This window comes from Carya illinoinensis, chromosome 15 (assembly GCF_018687715.1).
Source record: "Carya illinoinensis cultivar Pawnee chromosome 15, C.illinoinensisPawnee_v1, whole genome shotgun sequence".
NCBI classification, from domain to species: domain Eukaryota; kingdom Viridiplantae; phylum Streptophyta; class Magnoliopsida; order Fagales; family Juglandaceae; genus Carya; species Carya illinoinensis.
This window is the reverse complement of record NC_056766.1, coordinates 10722486-10737436: the sequence shown is the minus strand read 5'-3', so window position 1 is coordinate 10737436 and position 14951 is coordinate 10722486. Positions and strand designations below refer to the sequence as shown.

Below are 14951 nucleotides of genomic sequence, written 5' to 3'. Positions count from 1 at the left end.
CAAGTTTCATCATCAATTCATGGGTCTCCATAAGCTTTGGCCCTGCTTCAACCGGAACATCGAAAAGCCCACCTCGAAAGCCCCACCAGAAAGCCCATTTGCATCCTTCAAAACCCCATTGACACCATCCACTTTTGCCGGGGGTAACATAACTGTTATTTTCTCATGAAGGACGTTAATGGGTAACGTTCCTTCCTGAAATTCAGTCGTCTTCTCCACGTCTATTCCTTTCATGGAAATTGTAAACATTTCGTTGTCACCATCGCTGTAGCCAGGAACCCCGTCCGAGCAATGACTGACTGCCATAATTGATTCTTTCTCCGTCGAAGGACCAAAATCTTTCAATGAACTAGTTGGGGCTGATGTCCTTGTTACAGAATCCATCTTCGGCTCCCCTGCATAGCGGCCCCTCACTGAAGTCTTTTCTTCTCACTAAAACTTCCCATATGGTTGAAAATCCTCCATATTTTCCATACCAGAGATGCCCTCCCTACTCTTACAATCTTTATCAATATGGCCCATTCTCCCACACCAGTAGCAGAAGTTTGGCAATCGCTCATAAGAGAAGCGAATCCAAACTGAATTACCACCTCCAACAGACAACTTAGATCCTCGTAAAATGGGTTCATGAACATTGATCTTTACCCTCACTCTCAAAAACTCTCTCCATTCCACTTCACCATTCTCCAAATCCACTTATTCAACTACCCCAATCTTCTCCCCAAGTTTCTGACCTACATGCACATTACGTGCCATAATAGGAAGGTCGTGAAGTCTGACCCAGAATGATGCAGTCTCCACTTTAATCTGTTGTACTTGAAGTTGTCCATTCGCTTCTACGACTAATACTAGATGTTTATCAAAAGTCCATGGCCCCTCTTGCAGAACCTTCTCTTTGTTGCTGATATCCTCAAACTCAGCAAGGAACAACGTTGTCAAAAGATCCTGAAAACGAACACCCATGACTGTCCACCATATTTTCTGCATCATACCCTTAAAAGCTTCCTGATTGACGTATTTTTCCGTAAAAAGCTTCATAAACAAACACTTTCCTCCTTGAGGCAACACGTCCTCCAGTTTTTCCGGTTCTATAACCACATCTTCACTTTCCTTCTCAGTTAAAGAAAGATTTGTATAAAGAAATGGAAGATCATCTTCCTTAATCATACTTTTAGACTCAGAACAATACAAACTGCACCAAAGCAATACAAAAACCTCTACGAAGGAAACCCTAGGAGAGGACGAGATCGATTCACATCACTATAACATCTTCTTCAACTTGATTTATCGAGCAGGATGATTTTAAACTAACTGAGTAGTAACTAAAACAGAAATAGATGATATATTGTCTGAGCTCATAATGTTAATTATCATAACTGTAAAGGTAGAAATTTGATAGGATTAGATGACTATATGATAAAGCTTATCTTATTATGATATTTGAAATGGCTGAATGAATGTAAAATAATTATTGATTTACTACTAAACAATATTGAGTCTATCTAGAAATCTTAGAGATTGTTTAGATAAGTCATTTAGGTAAAATCGAGTCCAAAAGGATTTACATTCATCCAAAATGAAAGCTAAACAGAAATCAGTCATTGTAGAAAAGGGTTATCGTGAAATTTTAACAATTCATTAGAAGACATCCACGCAACAGATTCTTTCCATTAGCATAATCCTACTTCAATTGGAACTCTTTCCAGATTGTTTATTTAAGAGATCCTATTGGTTAGAATTTGCAGAGATTTAGATTCACATATTTTTTAGAGCACTTTTTAGTGCATATTTTGGTGAGAAAAATTTCTTAGTGAATTTTCATATTTGTGGTCTCTCTTTGAGTGTGATCGTGCTTCATGTGTGAAAGATCGTTGATTGGATTTCAGTTACTAGAGTTCCAAGAGGTTCTGGCTACTATTACCGTAGAAGGCAAAGGGGTCATTTTTCTGGACAAGTAAGAGAGTTAAGTTATAAATGTTTTGTAATTGATTTTTAAACAATAAGATTGACTTTTTTGAATTTGGCTGCCCTGTAGGGTTTTATCTTTAAAGAGTTTTTTAAAGTGTTTCCCTTCATAACTAATCATTGTGTCTTGTAAGTTTGATTATTTTCTTTAAATATTTGATTTGTTTAATAATCATAATATTGAGATCTAACCAATTTGTTCATGGAAATTGGTAGACAATTTCGTGGTTTTACAGGGGTACGTTGGAAATTTCAATTGATATCAGAGCGTGGTTCACTCTAATCCAAGTGTGATCCTTGTAGATCATGTCATCATTATATGTTCTGCCACACTTTGATGGGGAAAACAATACTTATTAGAAAGTTCGTATGAGGGCTTTCCTCAAGTCTTCAAATAAACATGTATAGCATTCGGTTGAACAAGGGTAGACTAAACCCGTGACATCTATAAATGTTTGGATAAAAGATGAAATCAGCATATGCAATTGGAATAGCAAAGGACTTAACGCTATTTTCATGATGGTATCCCCAAAGAATTTAAAAGAATCTCCATGTGTGAGATTGCTAAAGAAGTTTTGGATATTTTGGAGGTTATACATGAAGGCACAAGAATAGTAAAAAATTCAAAATTACATATGCTAACCTCAAAGTTTGAAGAGATTAAAATGTTGGAAGATGAGAGTTTTAATGATTTTTGTGTTAAATTGAATGATATTGTAAATTGTACGTTTAATCTCGACGAGAATGTGGGGGATTCAAGGGTCGTGAGGAAGATTTTGAGGTCTCTACCTGAAAGATTTCAGTCTCAGGTTACTGCCATTGAGAAAAGTAAGGATTTGGATACAATAAAGGTTGAAGAGCTGGTCAGTTCCTTACAAACGTATGAATGCTCACTTCCTCAAACAAGTAAAGGTAAGTCCATTACTTTTAAAATAGTAAAAGATGACAAGATGATTTTTTTGATGAAGAAAAGTTTAACAACCAGAATATAGATCTCATAGCAAAAAAGTTTAGAAATTTTTTCTAAAAAATGGAATAAAGAAAAATCTAAAAAAATTGATAAAGTAAAATGCCATGAATGCTTAGGATATGGTCATATAAGAGTTGAATGTCCAAATTTTAAGAAAAGTAAAGGAAATGTATTAAATGTCACGCTTTGTGACAACTCTGATTTTGAAAGTTCAATCTCATCTTCTGATAATAAAAAAATATTTTTTTGTTTTTTCTACAATTGTGAATGATTTTCTTGAAATTGCACTACCAAAATCTGAAAGTGATTGTGATTACAGTAATTCAGATATATCACTTGTTGATGCTGACCAAGAATTAAGTTTACAGGAAGCATATAATAATATGTGTGAAGAAGTGATCAAATCTAAAAAAAAAAAAAAAAATCTCAATAAGAAGCTATACAATAGATTTATTGCTGTGAAGAATGAGAAAAACAATTTTTCTGAGGCATTAAAAATTTCTAGTATTGAAGTATCAAGATTAAAGAATCAAAAGGTTGTACTAGAAAAAAGAATTGGAAAAGTTTCACATGTGCAACCAAAACACAGCAATATAGAAATTAGATGAGATGTTGAGTTTTCAAAAGTCGAGTTGTGATAGATCTGGTCTAGGATGTAACAGCATGCTAGAAATTCACTGGTAGAACTTCTATTGACTTTAGGAATCTCGTGAAAACCCCATAAGTTTTCAAAAATCGACCAATCACACAGTTTTTAGTCTATCAACATAGTCAATGTTATCACTCACTATATATGGTGCCAGAAATGCGATTTTAATTATTCGAAATAGTTAAAAATGCTAGAATGAATTATGGTCTATGGAATTAGACTCAGTTGATTATTTAGAATTTTATGGAGCAATAACTCATTTTCATAATTTCAGACGAAATGCCTGTTCGAAACAGTGAATTTATTTTTAAGGGCACTTCAGGGTTGAATTTAGGTAAAATATTTTCATTGTAGGTTAATATGAATATTTAAAATTTTTTAGTACTAAGTTTATAATGCATTTTTTCTAGAATGAATAGTAACCTCGATAAGCGCACCAAGCGCAATGTTTTCAAAATCACTGTGTGGAATGTCTAAATTAGGTTAGAGAAGTTTTATTTGGACACTTGACAAGACCTTAGCCACACATACTGAATAGTATTAGATACTTGGCACCACGTGGAGCGTTTGATGGATTTGAACGAATCAAGATGTGAGATCATGCCACCTAAGCAAGAACTCTACTCCATCCAACTAATCAAATTTGGCCAAAGTAAAGAGGATTTCCACCCTAGTAAAACATTATATGGTTGGAATCCAACTAAGAACTCAAAATCTTGGTTGAAACCCAAATCCTAAATGGTCTTATCTAAATCTTAAAGTTGACCTCAAAGTCCTAACTGAATCAGTTTCTAGCATTGTTTTTAATCGCTTGATTAAATCACTTCCACTTGCTATTAATTTCTCAAATTATTGTTATGACGTCATTATCCAACCTTTTAAATCTTGAAAGTTTGATTGGATCAAGAAAAGGTAGATTTGGGCTTGATAGCGTCTCAAAACCTAACCAAACCCTCTCTAAACCCCAAATTGAAGTCCACTTAGTTGAGGCCCACCAAGGTTAAACTTTAAAGCAAGAGAGCTATTAATTATAATAATTTAAATAATATTTCATTAAAAATACAAGTAAAAATGAAGTATCACATATAGTCTCCGATGCCAGTTTTCCATGGATACCCATTCACCTACTAATGCAAGAGGATGAGTAGAACTTGTGGCAACTGGTACTGGAAATGAATATACACCATTTTGACATTTACCTTGAATGAGTGTCATTCTTGTACTTCAATTCTTCACAAAAAATTCAAAGGGGTGAAACTCAAGAAAGACATTGTTAGCCTTAGTGAAGTTGTGCACAGATATTAAATTTTTGTGAATTGATAGAACACATAAAGTTTCAGGTAATGTAAAGGTAAGAGAATTTGAGGGAATGGAAATAGAGCTAACATGAATGACACGCAAACCTGAGCCATCACCTATAACAACTTCATCTGTTCCATCGTATTCAGAGTGAATAGATAGATTAGATAAGTCAAAAGTGATTGTGTGGGATGCTGCAGAATTGACAAGCCACTTTTTGTCCAAGGCATTAGAATTGGTAGCACAATTTGCCAAGGGCGCACATTTGGTGAATGATGGGCATTGTTTTGCTATGTGTCCTTGTTCAATACAAAGTTGACATGTAATTGATGATTTCCCTCCTTTATCTTGCTTGTTGTAATGTTTATCACCACTAGACGAACATCCCTGTTTTTTGTTGGTAAACTTATTTTGATTGCTGCGACGTTGAGTAGAGTTTGTCGTTGCAATTAGAGTAGCAGTTGCAGATTCCAACCATTTGAGATAATTTTCATGGCCAACTAGAAAATCATGAAGTCCTCAAAACTGAGTGGATTTTCTGTAGCTCGAATAGGTGCAACAATGTCCTTGTAATTAGTCCCTAGTCCATTCAAGACATCTAGCATGATGTCATCTGCCAAAAGTGGTACATCAATCACTGTTAGTTCATCTGCAAGTACTTTCACAAATTGAAGAAAGTCACTAACAAATTTATTTCCATGTTGCATTAGTGAGATCCTCCTTGAGTTGCATAACATGAGTGCAAGACTTGTTAGCATATAAACACCTAAGTCTCTCCCATGCCAAGTAAGATGCTGCCACAGATGCAATGAGGGGCATCACTACTTCAGAGACTGAGGCAAAAATGGCATGAAACAAGAGTTTATCTTGCCTATACCACTATGTGTAGGTAGCAGATGGTGGCTGAGTAGGGTCACCACAAGATGGACATTGAAGGGTGCCATCTATAAAGCCCAGAAGATCGTATCCTATGAGAAGAGTGACAAACTGAGCCCTCCATGAAAGATAGTTGATTGGGATAAGTTTCAAGGGTAATTGAGTGCTGGCATTGACAGAAACCAATGGTTGTTGTTCTACCGTGTCGACTGGATGGGTTGATATTGGGGTATTACAGCTGTGGGAAGCCATAGGATTGAATTTTTGATAATCTTGTTAGAGAAAAGAGACGTCTGATATCATATAGAAAGTTTACAATTGTTGAAAAGATTCAATCATTGTATTCATATACACTTTCTGTTTTTATACATCAACTCAAATAAGGAAAAACTTTAAATACCAATAATTACAATTAACTCTAAATTGTAATGAAATAATAATACATAGATTTGCCTAGAATCAAGTTTGTAACAACTAAGCTGTTGTTCGTGAGCTATCATGACTATTATCTGTAATAGTTCTGATGTTCTATTTTCTATCAACCATTAAATCAACTCTTTTTATAAAAACAAAACTAAAACTCAATATATATTTAGTTGGTTGCTAAACAAAGTCTTTATAATAAGCTAGCGGTGGGACGAGATTGTAATATACATCAATTTTCCTTACATTAAATATAAAGCATGCAAATAAAAAATCGCCCAAAGTAGCAAGGGCATTGTTGTGAATCTTTGAAATTTTTTTAAACATTCTATTGTGTAGTGGCTTTCCTCAAATTTCAACTATATGTTAGTTTCAAATTTAATGGTTGGGATTTTTTTACATCAATATTTGTTATTTTGAAATCTAAAATTATTGTTGTGATATCCTGTATTTACATATATTTTAAGTAAATAATTATTTAATTTATTTTATTATTGGTCCTCTTGTTTTAAAATTTATATGAGTTTTGTTATATTATTTTATGATATTTTTAGTTGTGAAATTTATTTCAATGTGTCTTTCTTGTTATTAATTATTGTTTATTATTTAAATTACTCTTTATTTTAAATTATTTTATTGTTGGATTTACTATTATTTTATTTAGTTATTGTGTTTTTAATTTTAGTTATAGTTTTAAAACCTTTTCATTGGATCAGTTTTGAGAGCCAAGATAAAAAAACTTGATCTCAAATTTTCCCTTTCTTTTTCATTTTCCCTTTTTCTCCTTTACTTATTTTCTCCTTTTCTTCTTTCCCTTCTTTCTATTTTCTCCATCCTTTTTCCCTGTTCTGTTTTCTCCATCCTTTTGCCCTATTCTTTTTTCTCCATCCTTTTGAGAGGCAAGACCCTCCTCCGCTCTCCCATGATTTGTCCCCTCCAGCGCGCTGCTGTGCATCGACATGGCCACCACCTCCCTTTCCAAATCCCAACTTCTGCCCCTCTAGCCAGCGACCTTCCCCCTCAATTTTTAGCTCCTCCCTCGCCGCCCTTAGCCTCCACATGTGGCTCCTAGCCACGACACCCATTCATTCCAGCACTATCATGGAGCCACCGTTGGCCACCATATTTTCACCACACCATCGTTGACCCTTCAACTACCTAAACCACCCAAACTCAGCTCTGATCTGCCACCGTTGAAACTCCTCTAGCTCATTTTTCGATTTGGGTATTTTGGCCTCCAACGGCCACACACAACCATCCACCACCATCATTAGCTTCATCAACACCTCAAGCCCTTCTCTAGCCATCCCAAGTCTTAGTTTGTTCCCATTCAAAATCTGGTCTTTTGAGACCCACAACCATTGTTTAAAATACACAGTTACGTTATTGTGCCACCACCTCTTGCACCTCTTTGATCATTCAAAAATTATATTTCATCGTTGTAAGTAATTTTTCAAAGAGTTTTTTGAAATTTAAATATATTTTTGCACTAACATATTTTCTGCAGTCTGGTTGGTTGTGCCAAACTTTGAGTCCTAGAAGTATGGGGATCGGGCTGGATTTAAGGATATGTTTGTTTATTGAGATGAATTATGCGTGCATGCATTAAGCTGTATTTTGGTGCCATGATATTTTATTGCATTATGGCATGCATATTCATGTGTTGTAAATGAAAATTGGGTTTTCATGTGAGAAGGCTTTTGGGTAGTTTTGTGATGAATGGCTGGATAGGATTGAGAAAGATGAAAAAGGAACTATATGAATGGTGGTAAGTAGGGACGGTGGTAGAGTCCCGCCTTCGATTCCCGCCTACAATGCTCTAATAGACACCTCTTGTGTGGAAATGAACTGTAGGGATAGTGGTAAGTAGGGAATGGTAGAGTCTTGCCTACGGTGCACGCAATAAAGATGGTGGTAAGCAGGAGTGGTAATAGTCCCGCTTGCGATTTCCACCTACAGTGGAAGCTATAGGGATGGTGGTAAGTAGGGATGATGGTAGTTTCATCTGTGATTCCTGCCTACGATGTATGTGGTAGGAATGATGGTAAGCAAGAATGGTGGTAGAATCCCACTTTCGATTCCCAACTGCAGTGCTAATTGGTAAATGGATCATTTTCTGGAAAAATAGTGGTTTTTAATAAATGGTTATGAGAACCATTTTCTGGGAAATGGTGGATCTTATGATTGTGCCATTTTCTGGAAAAATGGTGGGTGGTTATATTTAGGGAATGGTTTTGGGTCACATGCATGTTTCGTCATGTGCACGCATGTTTGTTGCTTGCATGAATGTATTTTTATCTCTTGCGTTGTTTTGGTTGGTTACTTACGTACTGAGACTCAGAATCTCACGATATTCGATACCCTGCGGTACCGTTTTATGGTACCGTAAATTTTGATGTAGATGAAGATGTTGAGCCTGAGGGATTGACTCTGCTAGAGGAGTGGTATGTGGTCACTTTGGCTATGTAAATATCAGTTTTTACTTTACTTTCACTCGATAACTGTATAATTTTATGTAATACTTTTATTTTGGTAGTTTTGTGTTTAAATTCTTAGTACTTAGATGACTTGTTTATTTATGCACTGCGTTTTTATTGTACACTTTCTGCATGTAGACATACTTGGCACTTATCTTTGGGATGTTGTCATCATTTTGACATCACGATTCCTGCATATCCGTACATGGAAGTTGGGGAGTCAAAATTGCTAAATTTTGAAGTGCCAAATAATATAGATCATGTGAAAAAGTACCTTCCATTAAATTTGAAGGCAATAGTTGGAATTCAAATAAATCTATTGGGAGACCTAGAGTAATTTATTCTCAAGCTTGTGTGTATATATAATAGCGAGTAATATAATATACAGTCATCAGGTGAGCAAGCGTTGTGCAGTCGTTTTAAAAAAGAATATAGTTCACTATTAAAAAATTTATCTTTTTTTTCATGTGTGTCCCTTATTTATTTATTTTTTTTCAAAATAATTGCATGTCGTTTACATACTCACAATTGTAAGTATCATTTCTCTATAATAGCACACAAGCCACATCACTTAAATTGTAAGATTTGATTTGTAATATTTAAATTTTAAAATTTCTCTTTCAAATAAAATAATATAATGTAAATGCTTTACTAATTGTGCTGTAAACACAAGCTTGGGAATAGAATTTTTCGGAGACCGATACTCTAGAAGTTCTCTAGATTTTAACGTTATTTGCCCATCTAGAATTGAGTATTTCCAACTACTTTTAATCGCCTACAAGTAGCTACTTCTAGAGAGCCAAGTAAAATTTTTTCCGATGATATTAAAAATTGACAAAAATATCCATTATTTTTTGCTAAAATAATAGTAGATAATTTGAATAAAATGTTGTTGCAAAAAGTTTGTGAAAATTAATTATGAGTCGCCAATTTTATTTTTGGTGATGTATTTTCGAAACAAATAGTCTTATATTCACTAGAATAGCGTCCTAGCATTTTGGGTTTTCGCCGCAAATGGTATTGTATTCGCTGGAAAAGCTTCCTAGCAGTTTGGTTTTCGCTGCTGACAATATTCTATTCAACAGAATAGCTTCCTAACATTTTGGAATGGACAAAATTTATTCCTGGTCGTACGTGGTTGTTTTTTAACCTAACATTTATTTCTTTTATGACAGATAATTACTTGCTAATAAATTAAAAGAATGTTAGATTTGGAGAAATTTATATTTATTTGCCAATATTATTCAAATAACCTCAACGTACGTATTTGAACTTCACTACTTTTTAGTCTTAAATTTTACAAAATATCATGTAACGTATCACAAGAGAATCTAAATTCACACATGGAATTCTTTCTTCATGGGTCAACATTGATTCCATTTTTGATAGCTTCTAAAATGTTTTTGCTCTGTATTTATTGATTCATTGGTACAATTCTGTGAGAAACAAGAGAACAAAATAGATCATGAGGTGTTGGATTTATATTAAGTACACCATGAAACATAACGAAATATAAACAAAATGAGATTAGGAAAGATCATCACATGAGGCACAGTACATATCAGAAAACCTTATATGTCATTAAACTAGACATACTGGAATTTTAGATAAAAGCCAACTTCAAGTACGCAAAATCCTTTCAATAAGGTCACAAGATGAAATTGCTGGCCTGGAGTTGCATACATATATAAATGATCCAAACAATCCAAGAAGAATCTCATGAATACCATGCATGCACTGCAGAAATTCATACAAATCTAAGATTACCAGAACATTAACAGAACATTGAGACAAAGATTTTTTTCAAAATTAAGATAACAGCCTTTTGCAACAATAATTATTTTGCCGGAAATAAAAATAGCCGCAAATGCTATTTTTTCTTGTAGTGATGTATGCATGTACAATTGTGACAAGAAGGAATTAAGTCTACAATAAGATTGATATATATTTTCCGAGCTTGATAGTTTTAAACTATCTGAGTAGTTACTATAATAGAAAGAGATGATATATCGTATGAGCTCAGAAAGTTAATTATCAAAAGCTCCTACAATATATATATATATATAGCTCTTCGGACATACTATATTTTCATGCATGTCCCTATATATTAAGCATGTGTACTGAGTAGTCATGGATATGTGCATGATTGTTTATGCGACAAACAGAGAGATGCTCGATATTAAAAGAAGCCATACACACACACACAGAGACACACAGAGAGAGAGCTGAGAGTTAAACATTCAACCATTAGACTTTTTTTTTTTTTTAATTAAGATCATAAAACTACAAATTAAGTGGCTGCATGCGAGGGTCACACCTTTACTATCTTGGGAGAAAAAGCTGCAACTCAGAAATTATTCAATATAGCATGCAGCACTCATACATAATAATATTACACCCATAATATATATAATAGACAACAAGAAAATAGATACTCTACTTGAGGTATCCATGTTTCTCGACCCTGTCAATAAGCTTTTCCATCTCTTGTTTATCAATGAACCCATCTCTGTTTTTATCAGCTCGGAGGTGTTCCCAAATAGCTCTACACCAAGGAGACTTCGATCCAAGAACTTCGAATGCCGCTTGCAGCTCGTTCCTCGACAGTTTACCATCACCATTTTTGTCACACCTGTTGAAAACATCCATTAGTTCTGTTCTTGTATAGGGAACAGTACCTGTATGGTCAGTTTTTCCGTTCGCTGCTGTGGCTCGACCCATTTTTGATGCAATGAGGTTAGTTAGAGATCGATATAGCCACAATGATTTATATATAGAGATGATCATGTGGCTAGCTCCAATATCTTAGCTTTATTCTGCTTATCTTCATAGCCGTACCCAACTTTATTAATTCTCTCATATAAATATACCAAAATCATAAAAAAATAAAAATAAAAATGATCTTCATACAATCGATTTTACAAACATTTTACTGCCACTGCATAGAAAATATTGAAGTTTCATTAATTTTAATTCCAAGATTTACACAAATGTTCTTCATTGCAACAAATTTGTAAATGCCCTCTATTAGTTTAATTGATAAGTCATCATCCATTTTTTTTTTTTTTTATGCGTGATTAACGATTATGTAAATAGATCATAATAAATTTTAATTTCCATGCAATTACCCATTATTTGCAATTATTATTGGTGCATGTAAGACTTGTTCTACGTACATACACAAGTATTAAGGCGTCGATCTGATCTAGAATCATTTTATGTGGCAAATTAAATGATCATCAAGAATCTAATTGTGTAGACCAATTGGCGTCATCGTAGAAAGATTTTAATGACCATGATCACTCATGAAACTAGGTTTCTTTTATTTTTTAATTTTTAATTTGGAGGGAACTTATTTTAAAATTATCACTTATCTCAACAATTTAAACTGATAAAAAAATATTATTTATTTTATATTAACACTTATAATAAATTATGCCTTTCCACTAATTAGTCGTATTAATCACTCTTCAACGTTCAAATATTCTAGCTAGCTTTGGAAAAAGGATAATAAAAATAGTGAATAATTGCAGTAGTAGACCCCACAATACTTTAATATCACGTGAAACAAGAAGCATCAAATTCCTAGCTATATATATAGCTAGGAACGGCTGATAAGCCTACTTGCATCTGCTTCGTTTTCGGATAAGAAACCCACTATCACTTCCAAGGGGTATTAACATGTATAATAGCTAGGCGTTTGCTGATGAAAGATCTAGTAATGGTATCATATTAATATATATATATATTTTTCAGAGAAGAGGCGGAAGCCACCCACATAGCAGCCCTGTCTCAAGTTTATTAAAAACTCTCATTTATAGCGGAGGAATACAATAAACATTCTCAAACAAAACAAAAGAAAACCTTACTTCTCTCAAATACAAGCCATCCCCAACCAATCCATACATGCCAAACCTTGCAAACACGAATTCTCTAAACCCAAGTCAAAAAAATCAGAGCTTACACCATGTGTTCCTTCCTTAGCCAAAAAATCCGCTAGCATATTTGCTTCTCAATAAATGTGTCTAAACCTCGCATTGATCTCCATAGAAAGCTCCTTTATTTCCTCCCAAAAATACCAAAGAAACTAAAGACGATAAATACCGGAAGCTAGCCAATTCATAACCACCGATGAATCTGATTCAATTAGATCATTCTGAAACTGTAACTGTTTACAAAGGCGGAGACCATCTAGTAATGCACTACATTCGGCAGCTGTATTTGTCGCATTCCTGTAAAAATGCGCAAAACCAGCAATACACCTCCCACTAGAATCCCGAATCACCCCCCCACCCCCTGCCTCTCCCGGATTTGTACGAGCCCCACCATCAACATTTAATTTTATCATACCCGAATGTGGCGTTTTCCATTTCACATACTTTACTTTTTTCTGATGCGTTGGTATTATCGGCAAGCTGAAGTTGTGCATTACCATGCTATCTCCCTTTCTGATTTTCTGAAAATTCTGCAACGAACAAGCAACCTCTTTAAGAAGACATTTTACATAACGAATTATACCTTCTATATTGAAAATAATTCCTTCCATTCTTGATGAGCATCTAGCCTTCCGTGAAGCCCAAGAAATAAGAATTGGTAGTACACCCTGTATCCATGCTACTTGCGTTCTGCTTGTTGCTCTCTGCCACCAATACACCATCATTCCTTTCCAATTCCTTATATGTGGCAATCGAATTTGACAGCTATTAGAAAAATACCTCCAAACTCTTTGAGCACTCTGCCCCTCACACAATACATGTTGTAACAATTCAACACATGGCAATACGCAGGAGTGACACTTAGATACAACTGGGATATCCAAACTCTGTACTATATCATCTGTCGGCACAGCCCTTCTCTTCGCCCTCCAACAGAAAAAAGATATATTCTTGAGAATATTAGGTTGCCATAACCATTTTTTCGATTCACAAATTTGTCCCCTTTGTATAGAAATCTCCCAGGCAAACCTTGTTGTGAAATTCCCCTCTACCGAATGCTTCCAAATCAGCACATCTGGCTTGTTGGATTTCAGCCTCACACCAGCTTCATTAATCTGTTGTAGTATCTCATAGGAACCAAACCATAAATAATCTCGTTTTTTGGTCCCCTAACATCAAGCACTTCAGCAACCGAAAGGCCTATATCTCCTATTACCGGGCAAAAATCTTGTAAAGGACCACACCCAACCCAATTATCCATTCAAAAATTTAAATTCATATTTCCAACCAACCATTTAGAATTCTGTAAAACTCTAGGCATTAACTCAGAAACACCCTTCCAAAACCATGAACCCTTTTTCAATTGGATTGCCTTATAAACATCTTCTTGCCCAACGTACTTTTTCCTGAAAAAATCTGCCCAAATAGACCCTCCCTTAAGCAATTTCCAGGCAAACTTCATAAATAGCGAATCCTGCACCTCCTTCAAATCTAGAACACCAAGACCCCCCTCCTCCATAGGTTTACAAATCACACCCCAAGAAACCCACTTCCTCTTTCTTGATTCCATCGAGGAACCCTAAAGAAAATTCGAAGAAATTCTTTTTATCATCACAAACACCCCTTTAGGCACTTTCAAAATCGAGAGCATATGAATCAGCATGCTATTCAACACATGTCTTAGAAGAATGATCTTCCCCGCAAAACATAAAATCTTGTTTTTCCACTCCGCCAATTTCTTCTGTAACTTAGACAAGAAACCATCAAAAAAATTTATTTTTAATCGACCCACATACAAAGGAATTCCTAGATATCCACACGGCCACTCTCCCTCTTGAAACCCATATATTAATTTTAACTCCCTCTTCCGTTCCACACCAATAGAGGAGGAAAAATAAATAGTTGATTTACTTGGATTCATTAGCTGGCCAAACATCTTCTCATAGTGATGCAAAGTTGACATTAGCCTCCTGATAGAACCCTTGCCACCATTTACAAAAATTTAAATACCATCCGCATACAATAAATGAGAAATGAGAGTTCCTCCACCCGAATGATAGCATTTGATACGACCCAATCTGACTTGCTGGTGCAACATGCGCAAAAGAATTTCCTAAGACAAGATAAATAAATAAGGTGATAAAGGATAACCTTGCCGAATTCCTCGTGATGCCTGAAAAAAACTTTTAGCACAACTATTCAACATTACTGAATAAAAAGGAGAAGAGATAGCGTTATAAACTAAATTCCTCCGTTCCTCGGAAAAGCCCAAATGACATAACACTTCCATTAAGAATTTCAAATTCACACGATCATACACCTTTGCCATATCAATCTTCAACATCACATTTCCACCT

General features: G+C 34.9%; 1 protein-coding gene across 1 annotated transcript; it reads right to left on the bottom strand.

Moving 5' to 3' along the window:
- Nucleotides 1-12746: 12746 nt before the first annotated feature.
- Nucleotides 12747-14113, bottom strand: LOC122296652. The gene is made up of 3 exons (XM_043106455.1): nt 13967-14113; nt 13624-13709; nt 12747-13521 (listed from the first exon to the last, which is right to left on the bottom strand). Exons 1-3 carry the CDS (start codon nt 14111-14113, stop codon nt 12747-12749), a joined length of 1008 nt encoding a protein of 335 aa, XP_042962389.1.
- Nucleotides 14114-14951: the final 838 nt, after the last annotated feature.

Bases quoted from the DNA above. Each gene is read 5' to 3' on its own strand.
- LOC122296652 (XM_043106455.1), bottom strand. From the start codon at position 14,113: ATGGAGGAGGGGGGTCTTGGTGTTCTAGATTTGAAGGAGGTGCAGGAT. The intron at 13,710-13,966 runs GCAATCCAATTG...ATACTACAACAG, and splicing joins GGCAAGAAGATGTTTATAAG to ATTAATGAAGCTGGTGTGAG. The intron at 13,522-13,623 runs GTTTGCCTGGGA...TTTCTGTTGGAG, and splicing joins GAGGGGAATTTCACAACAAG to GGCGAAGAGAAGGGCTGTGC.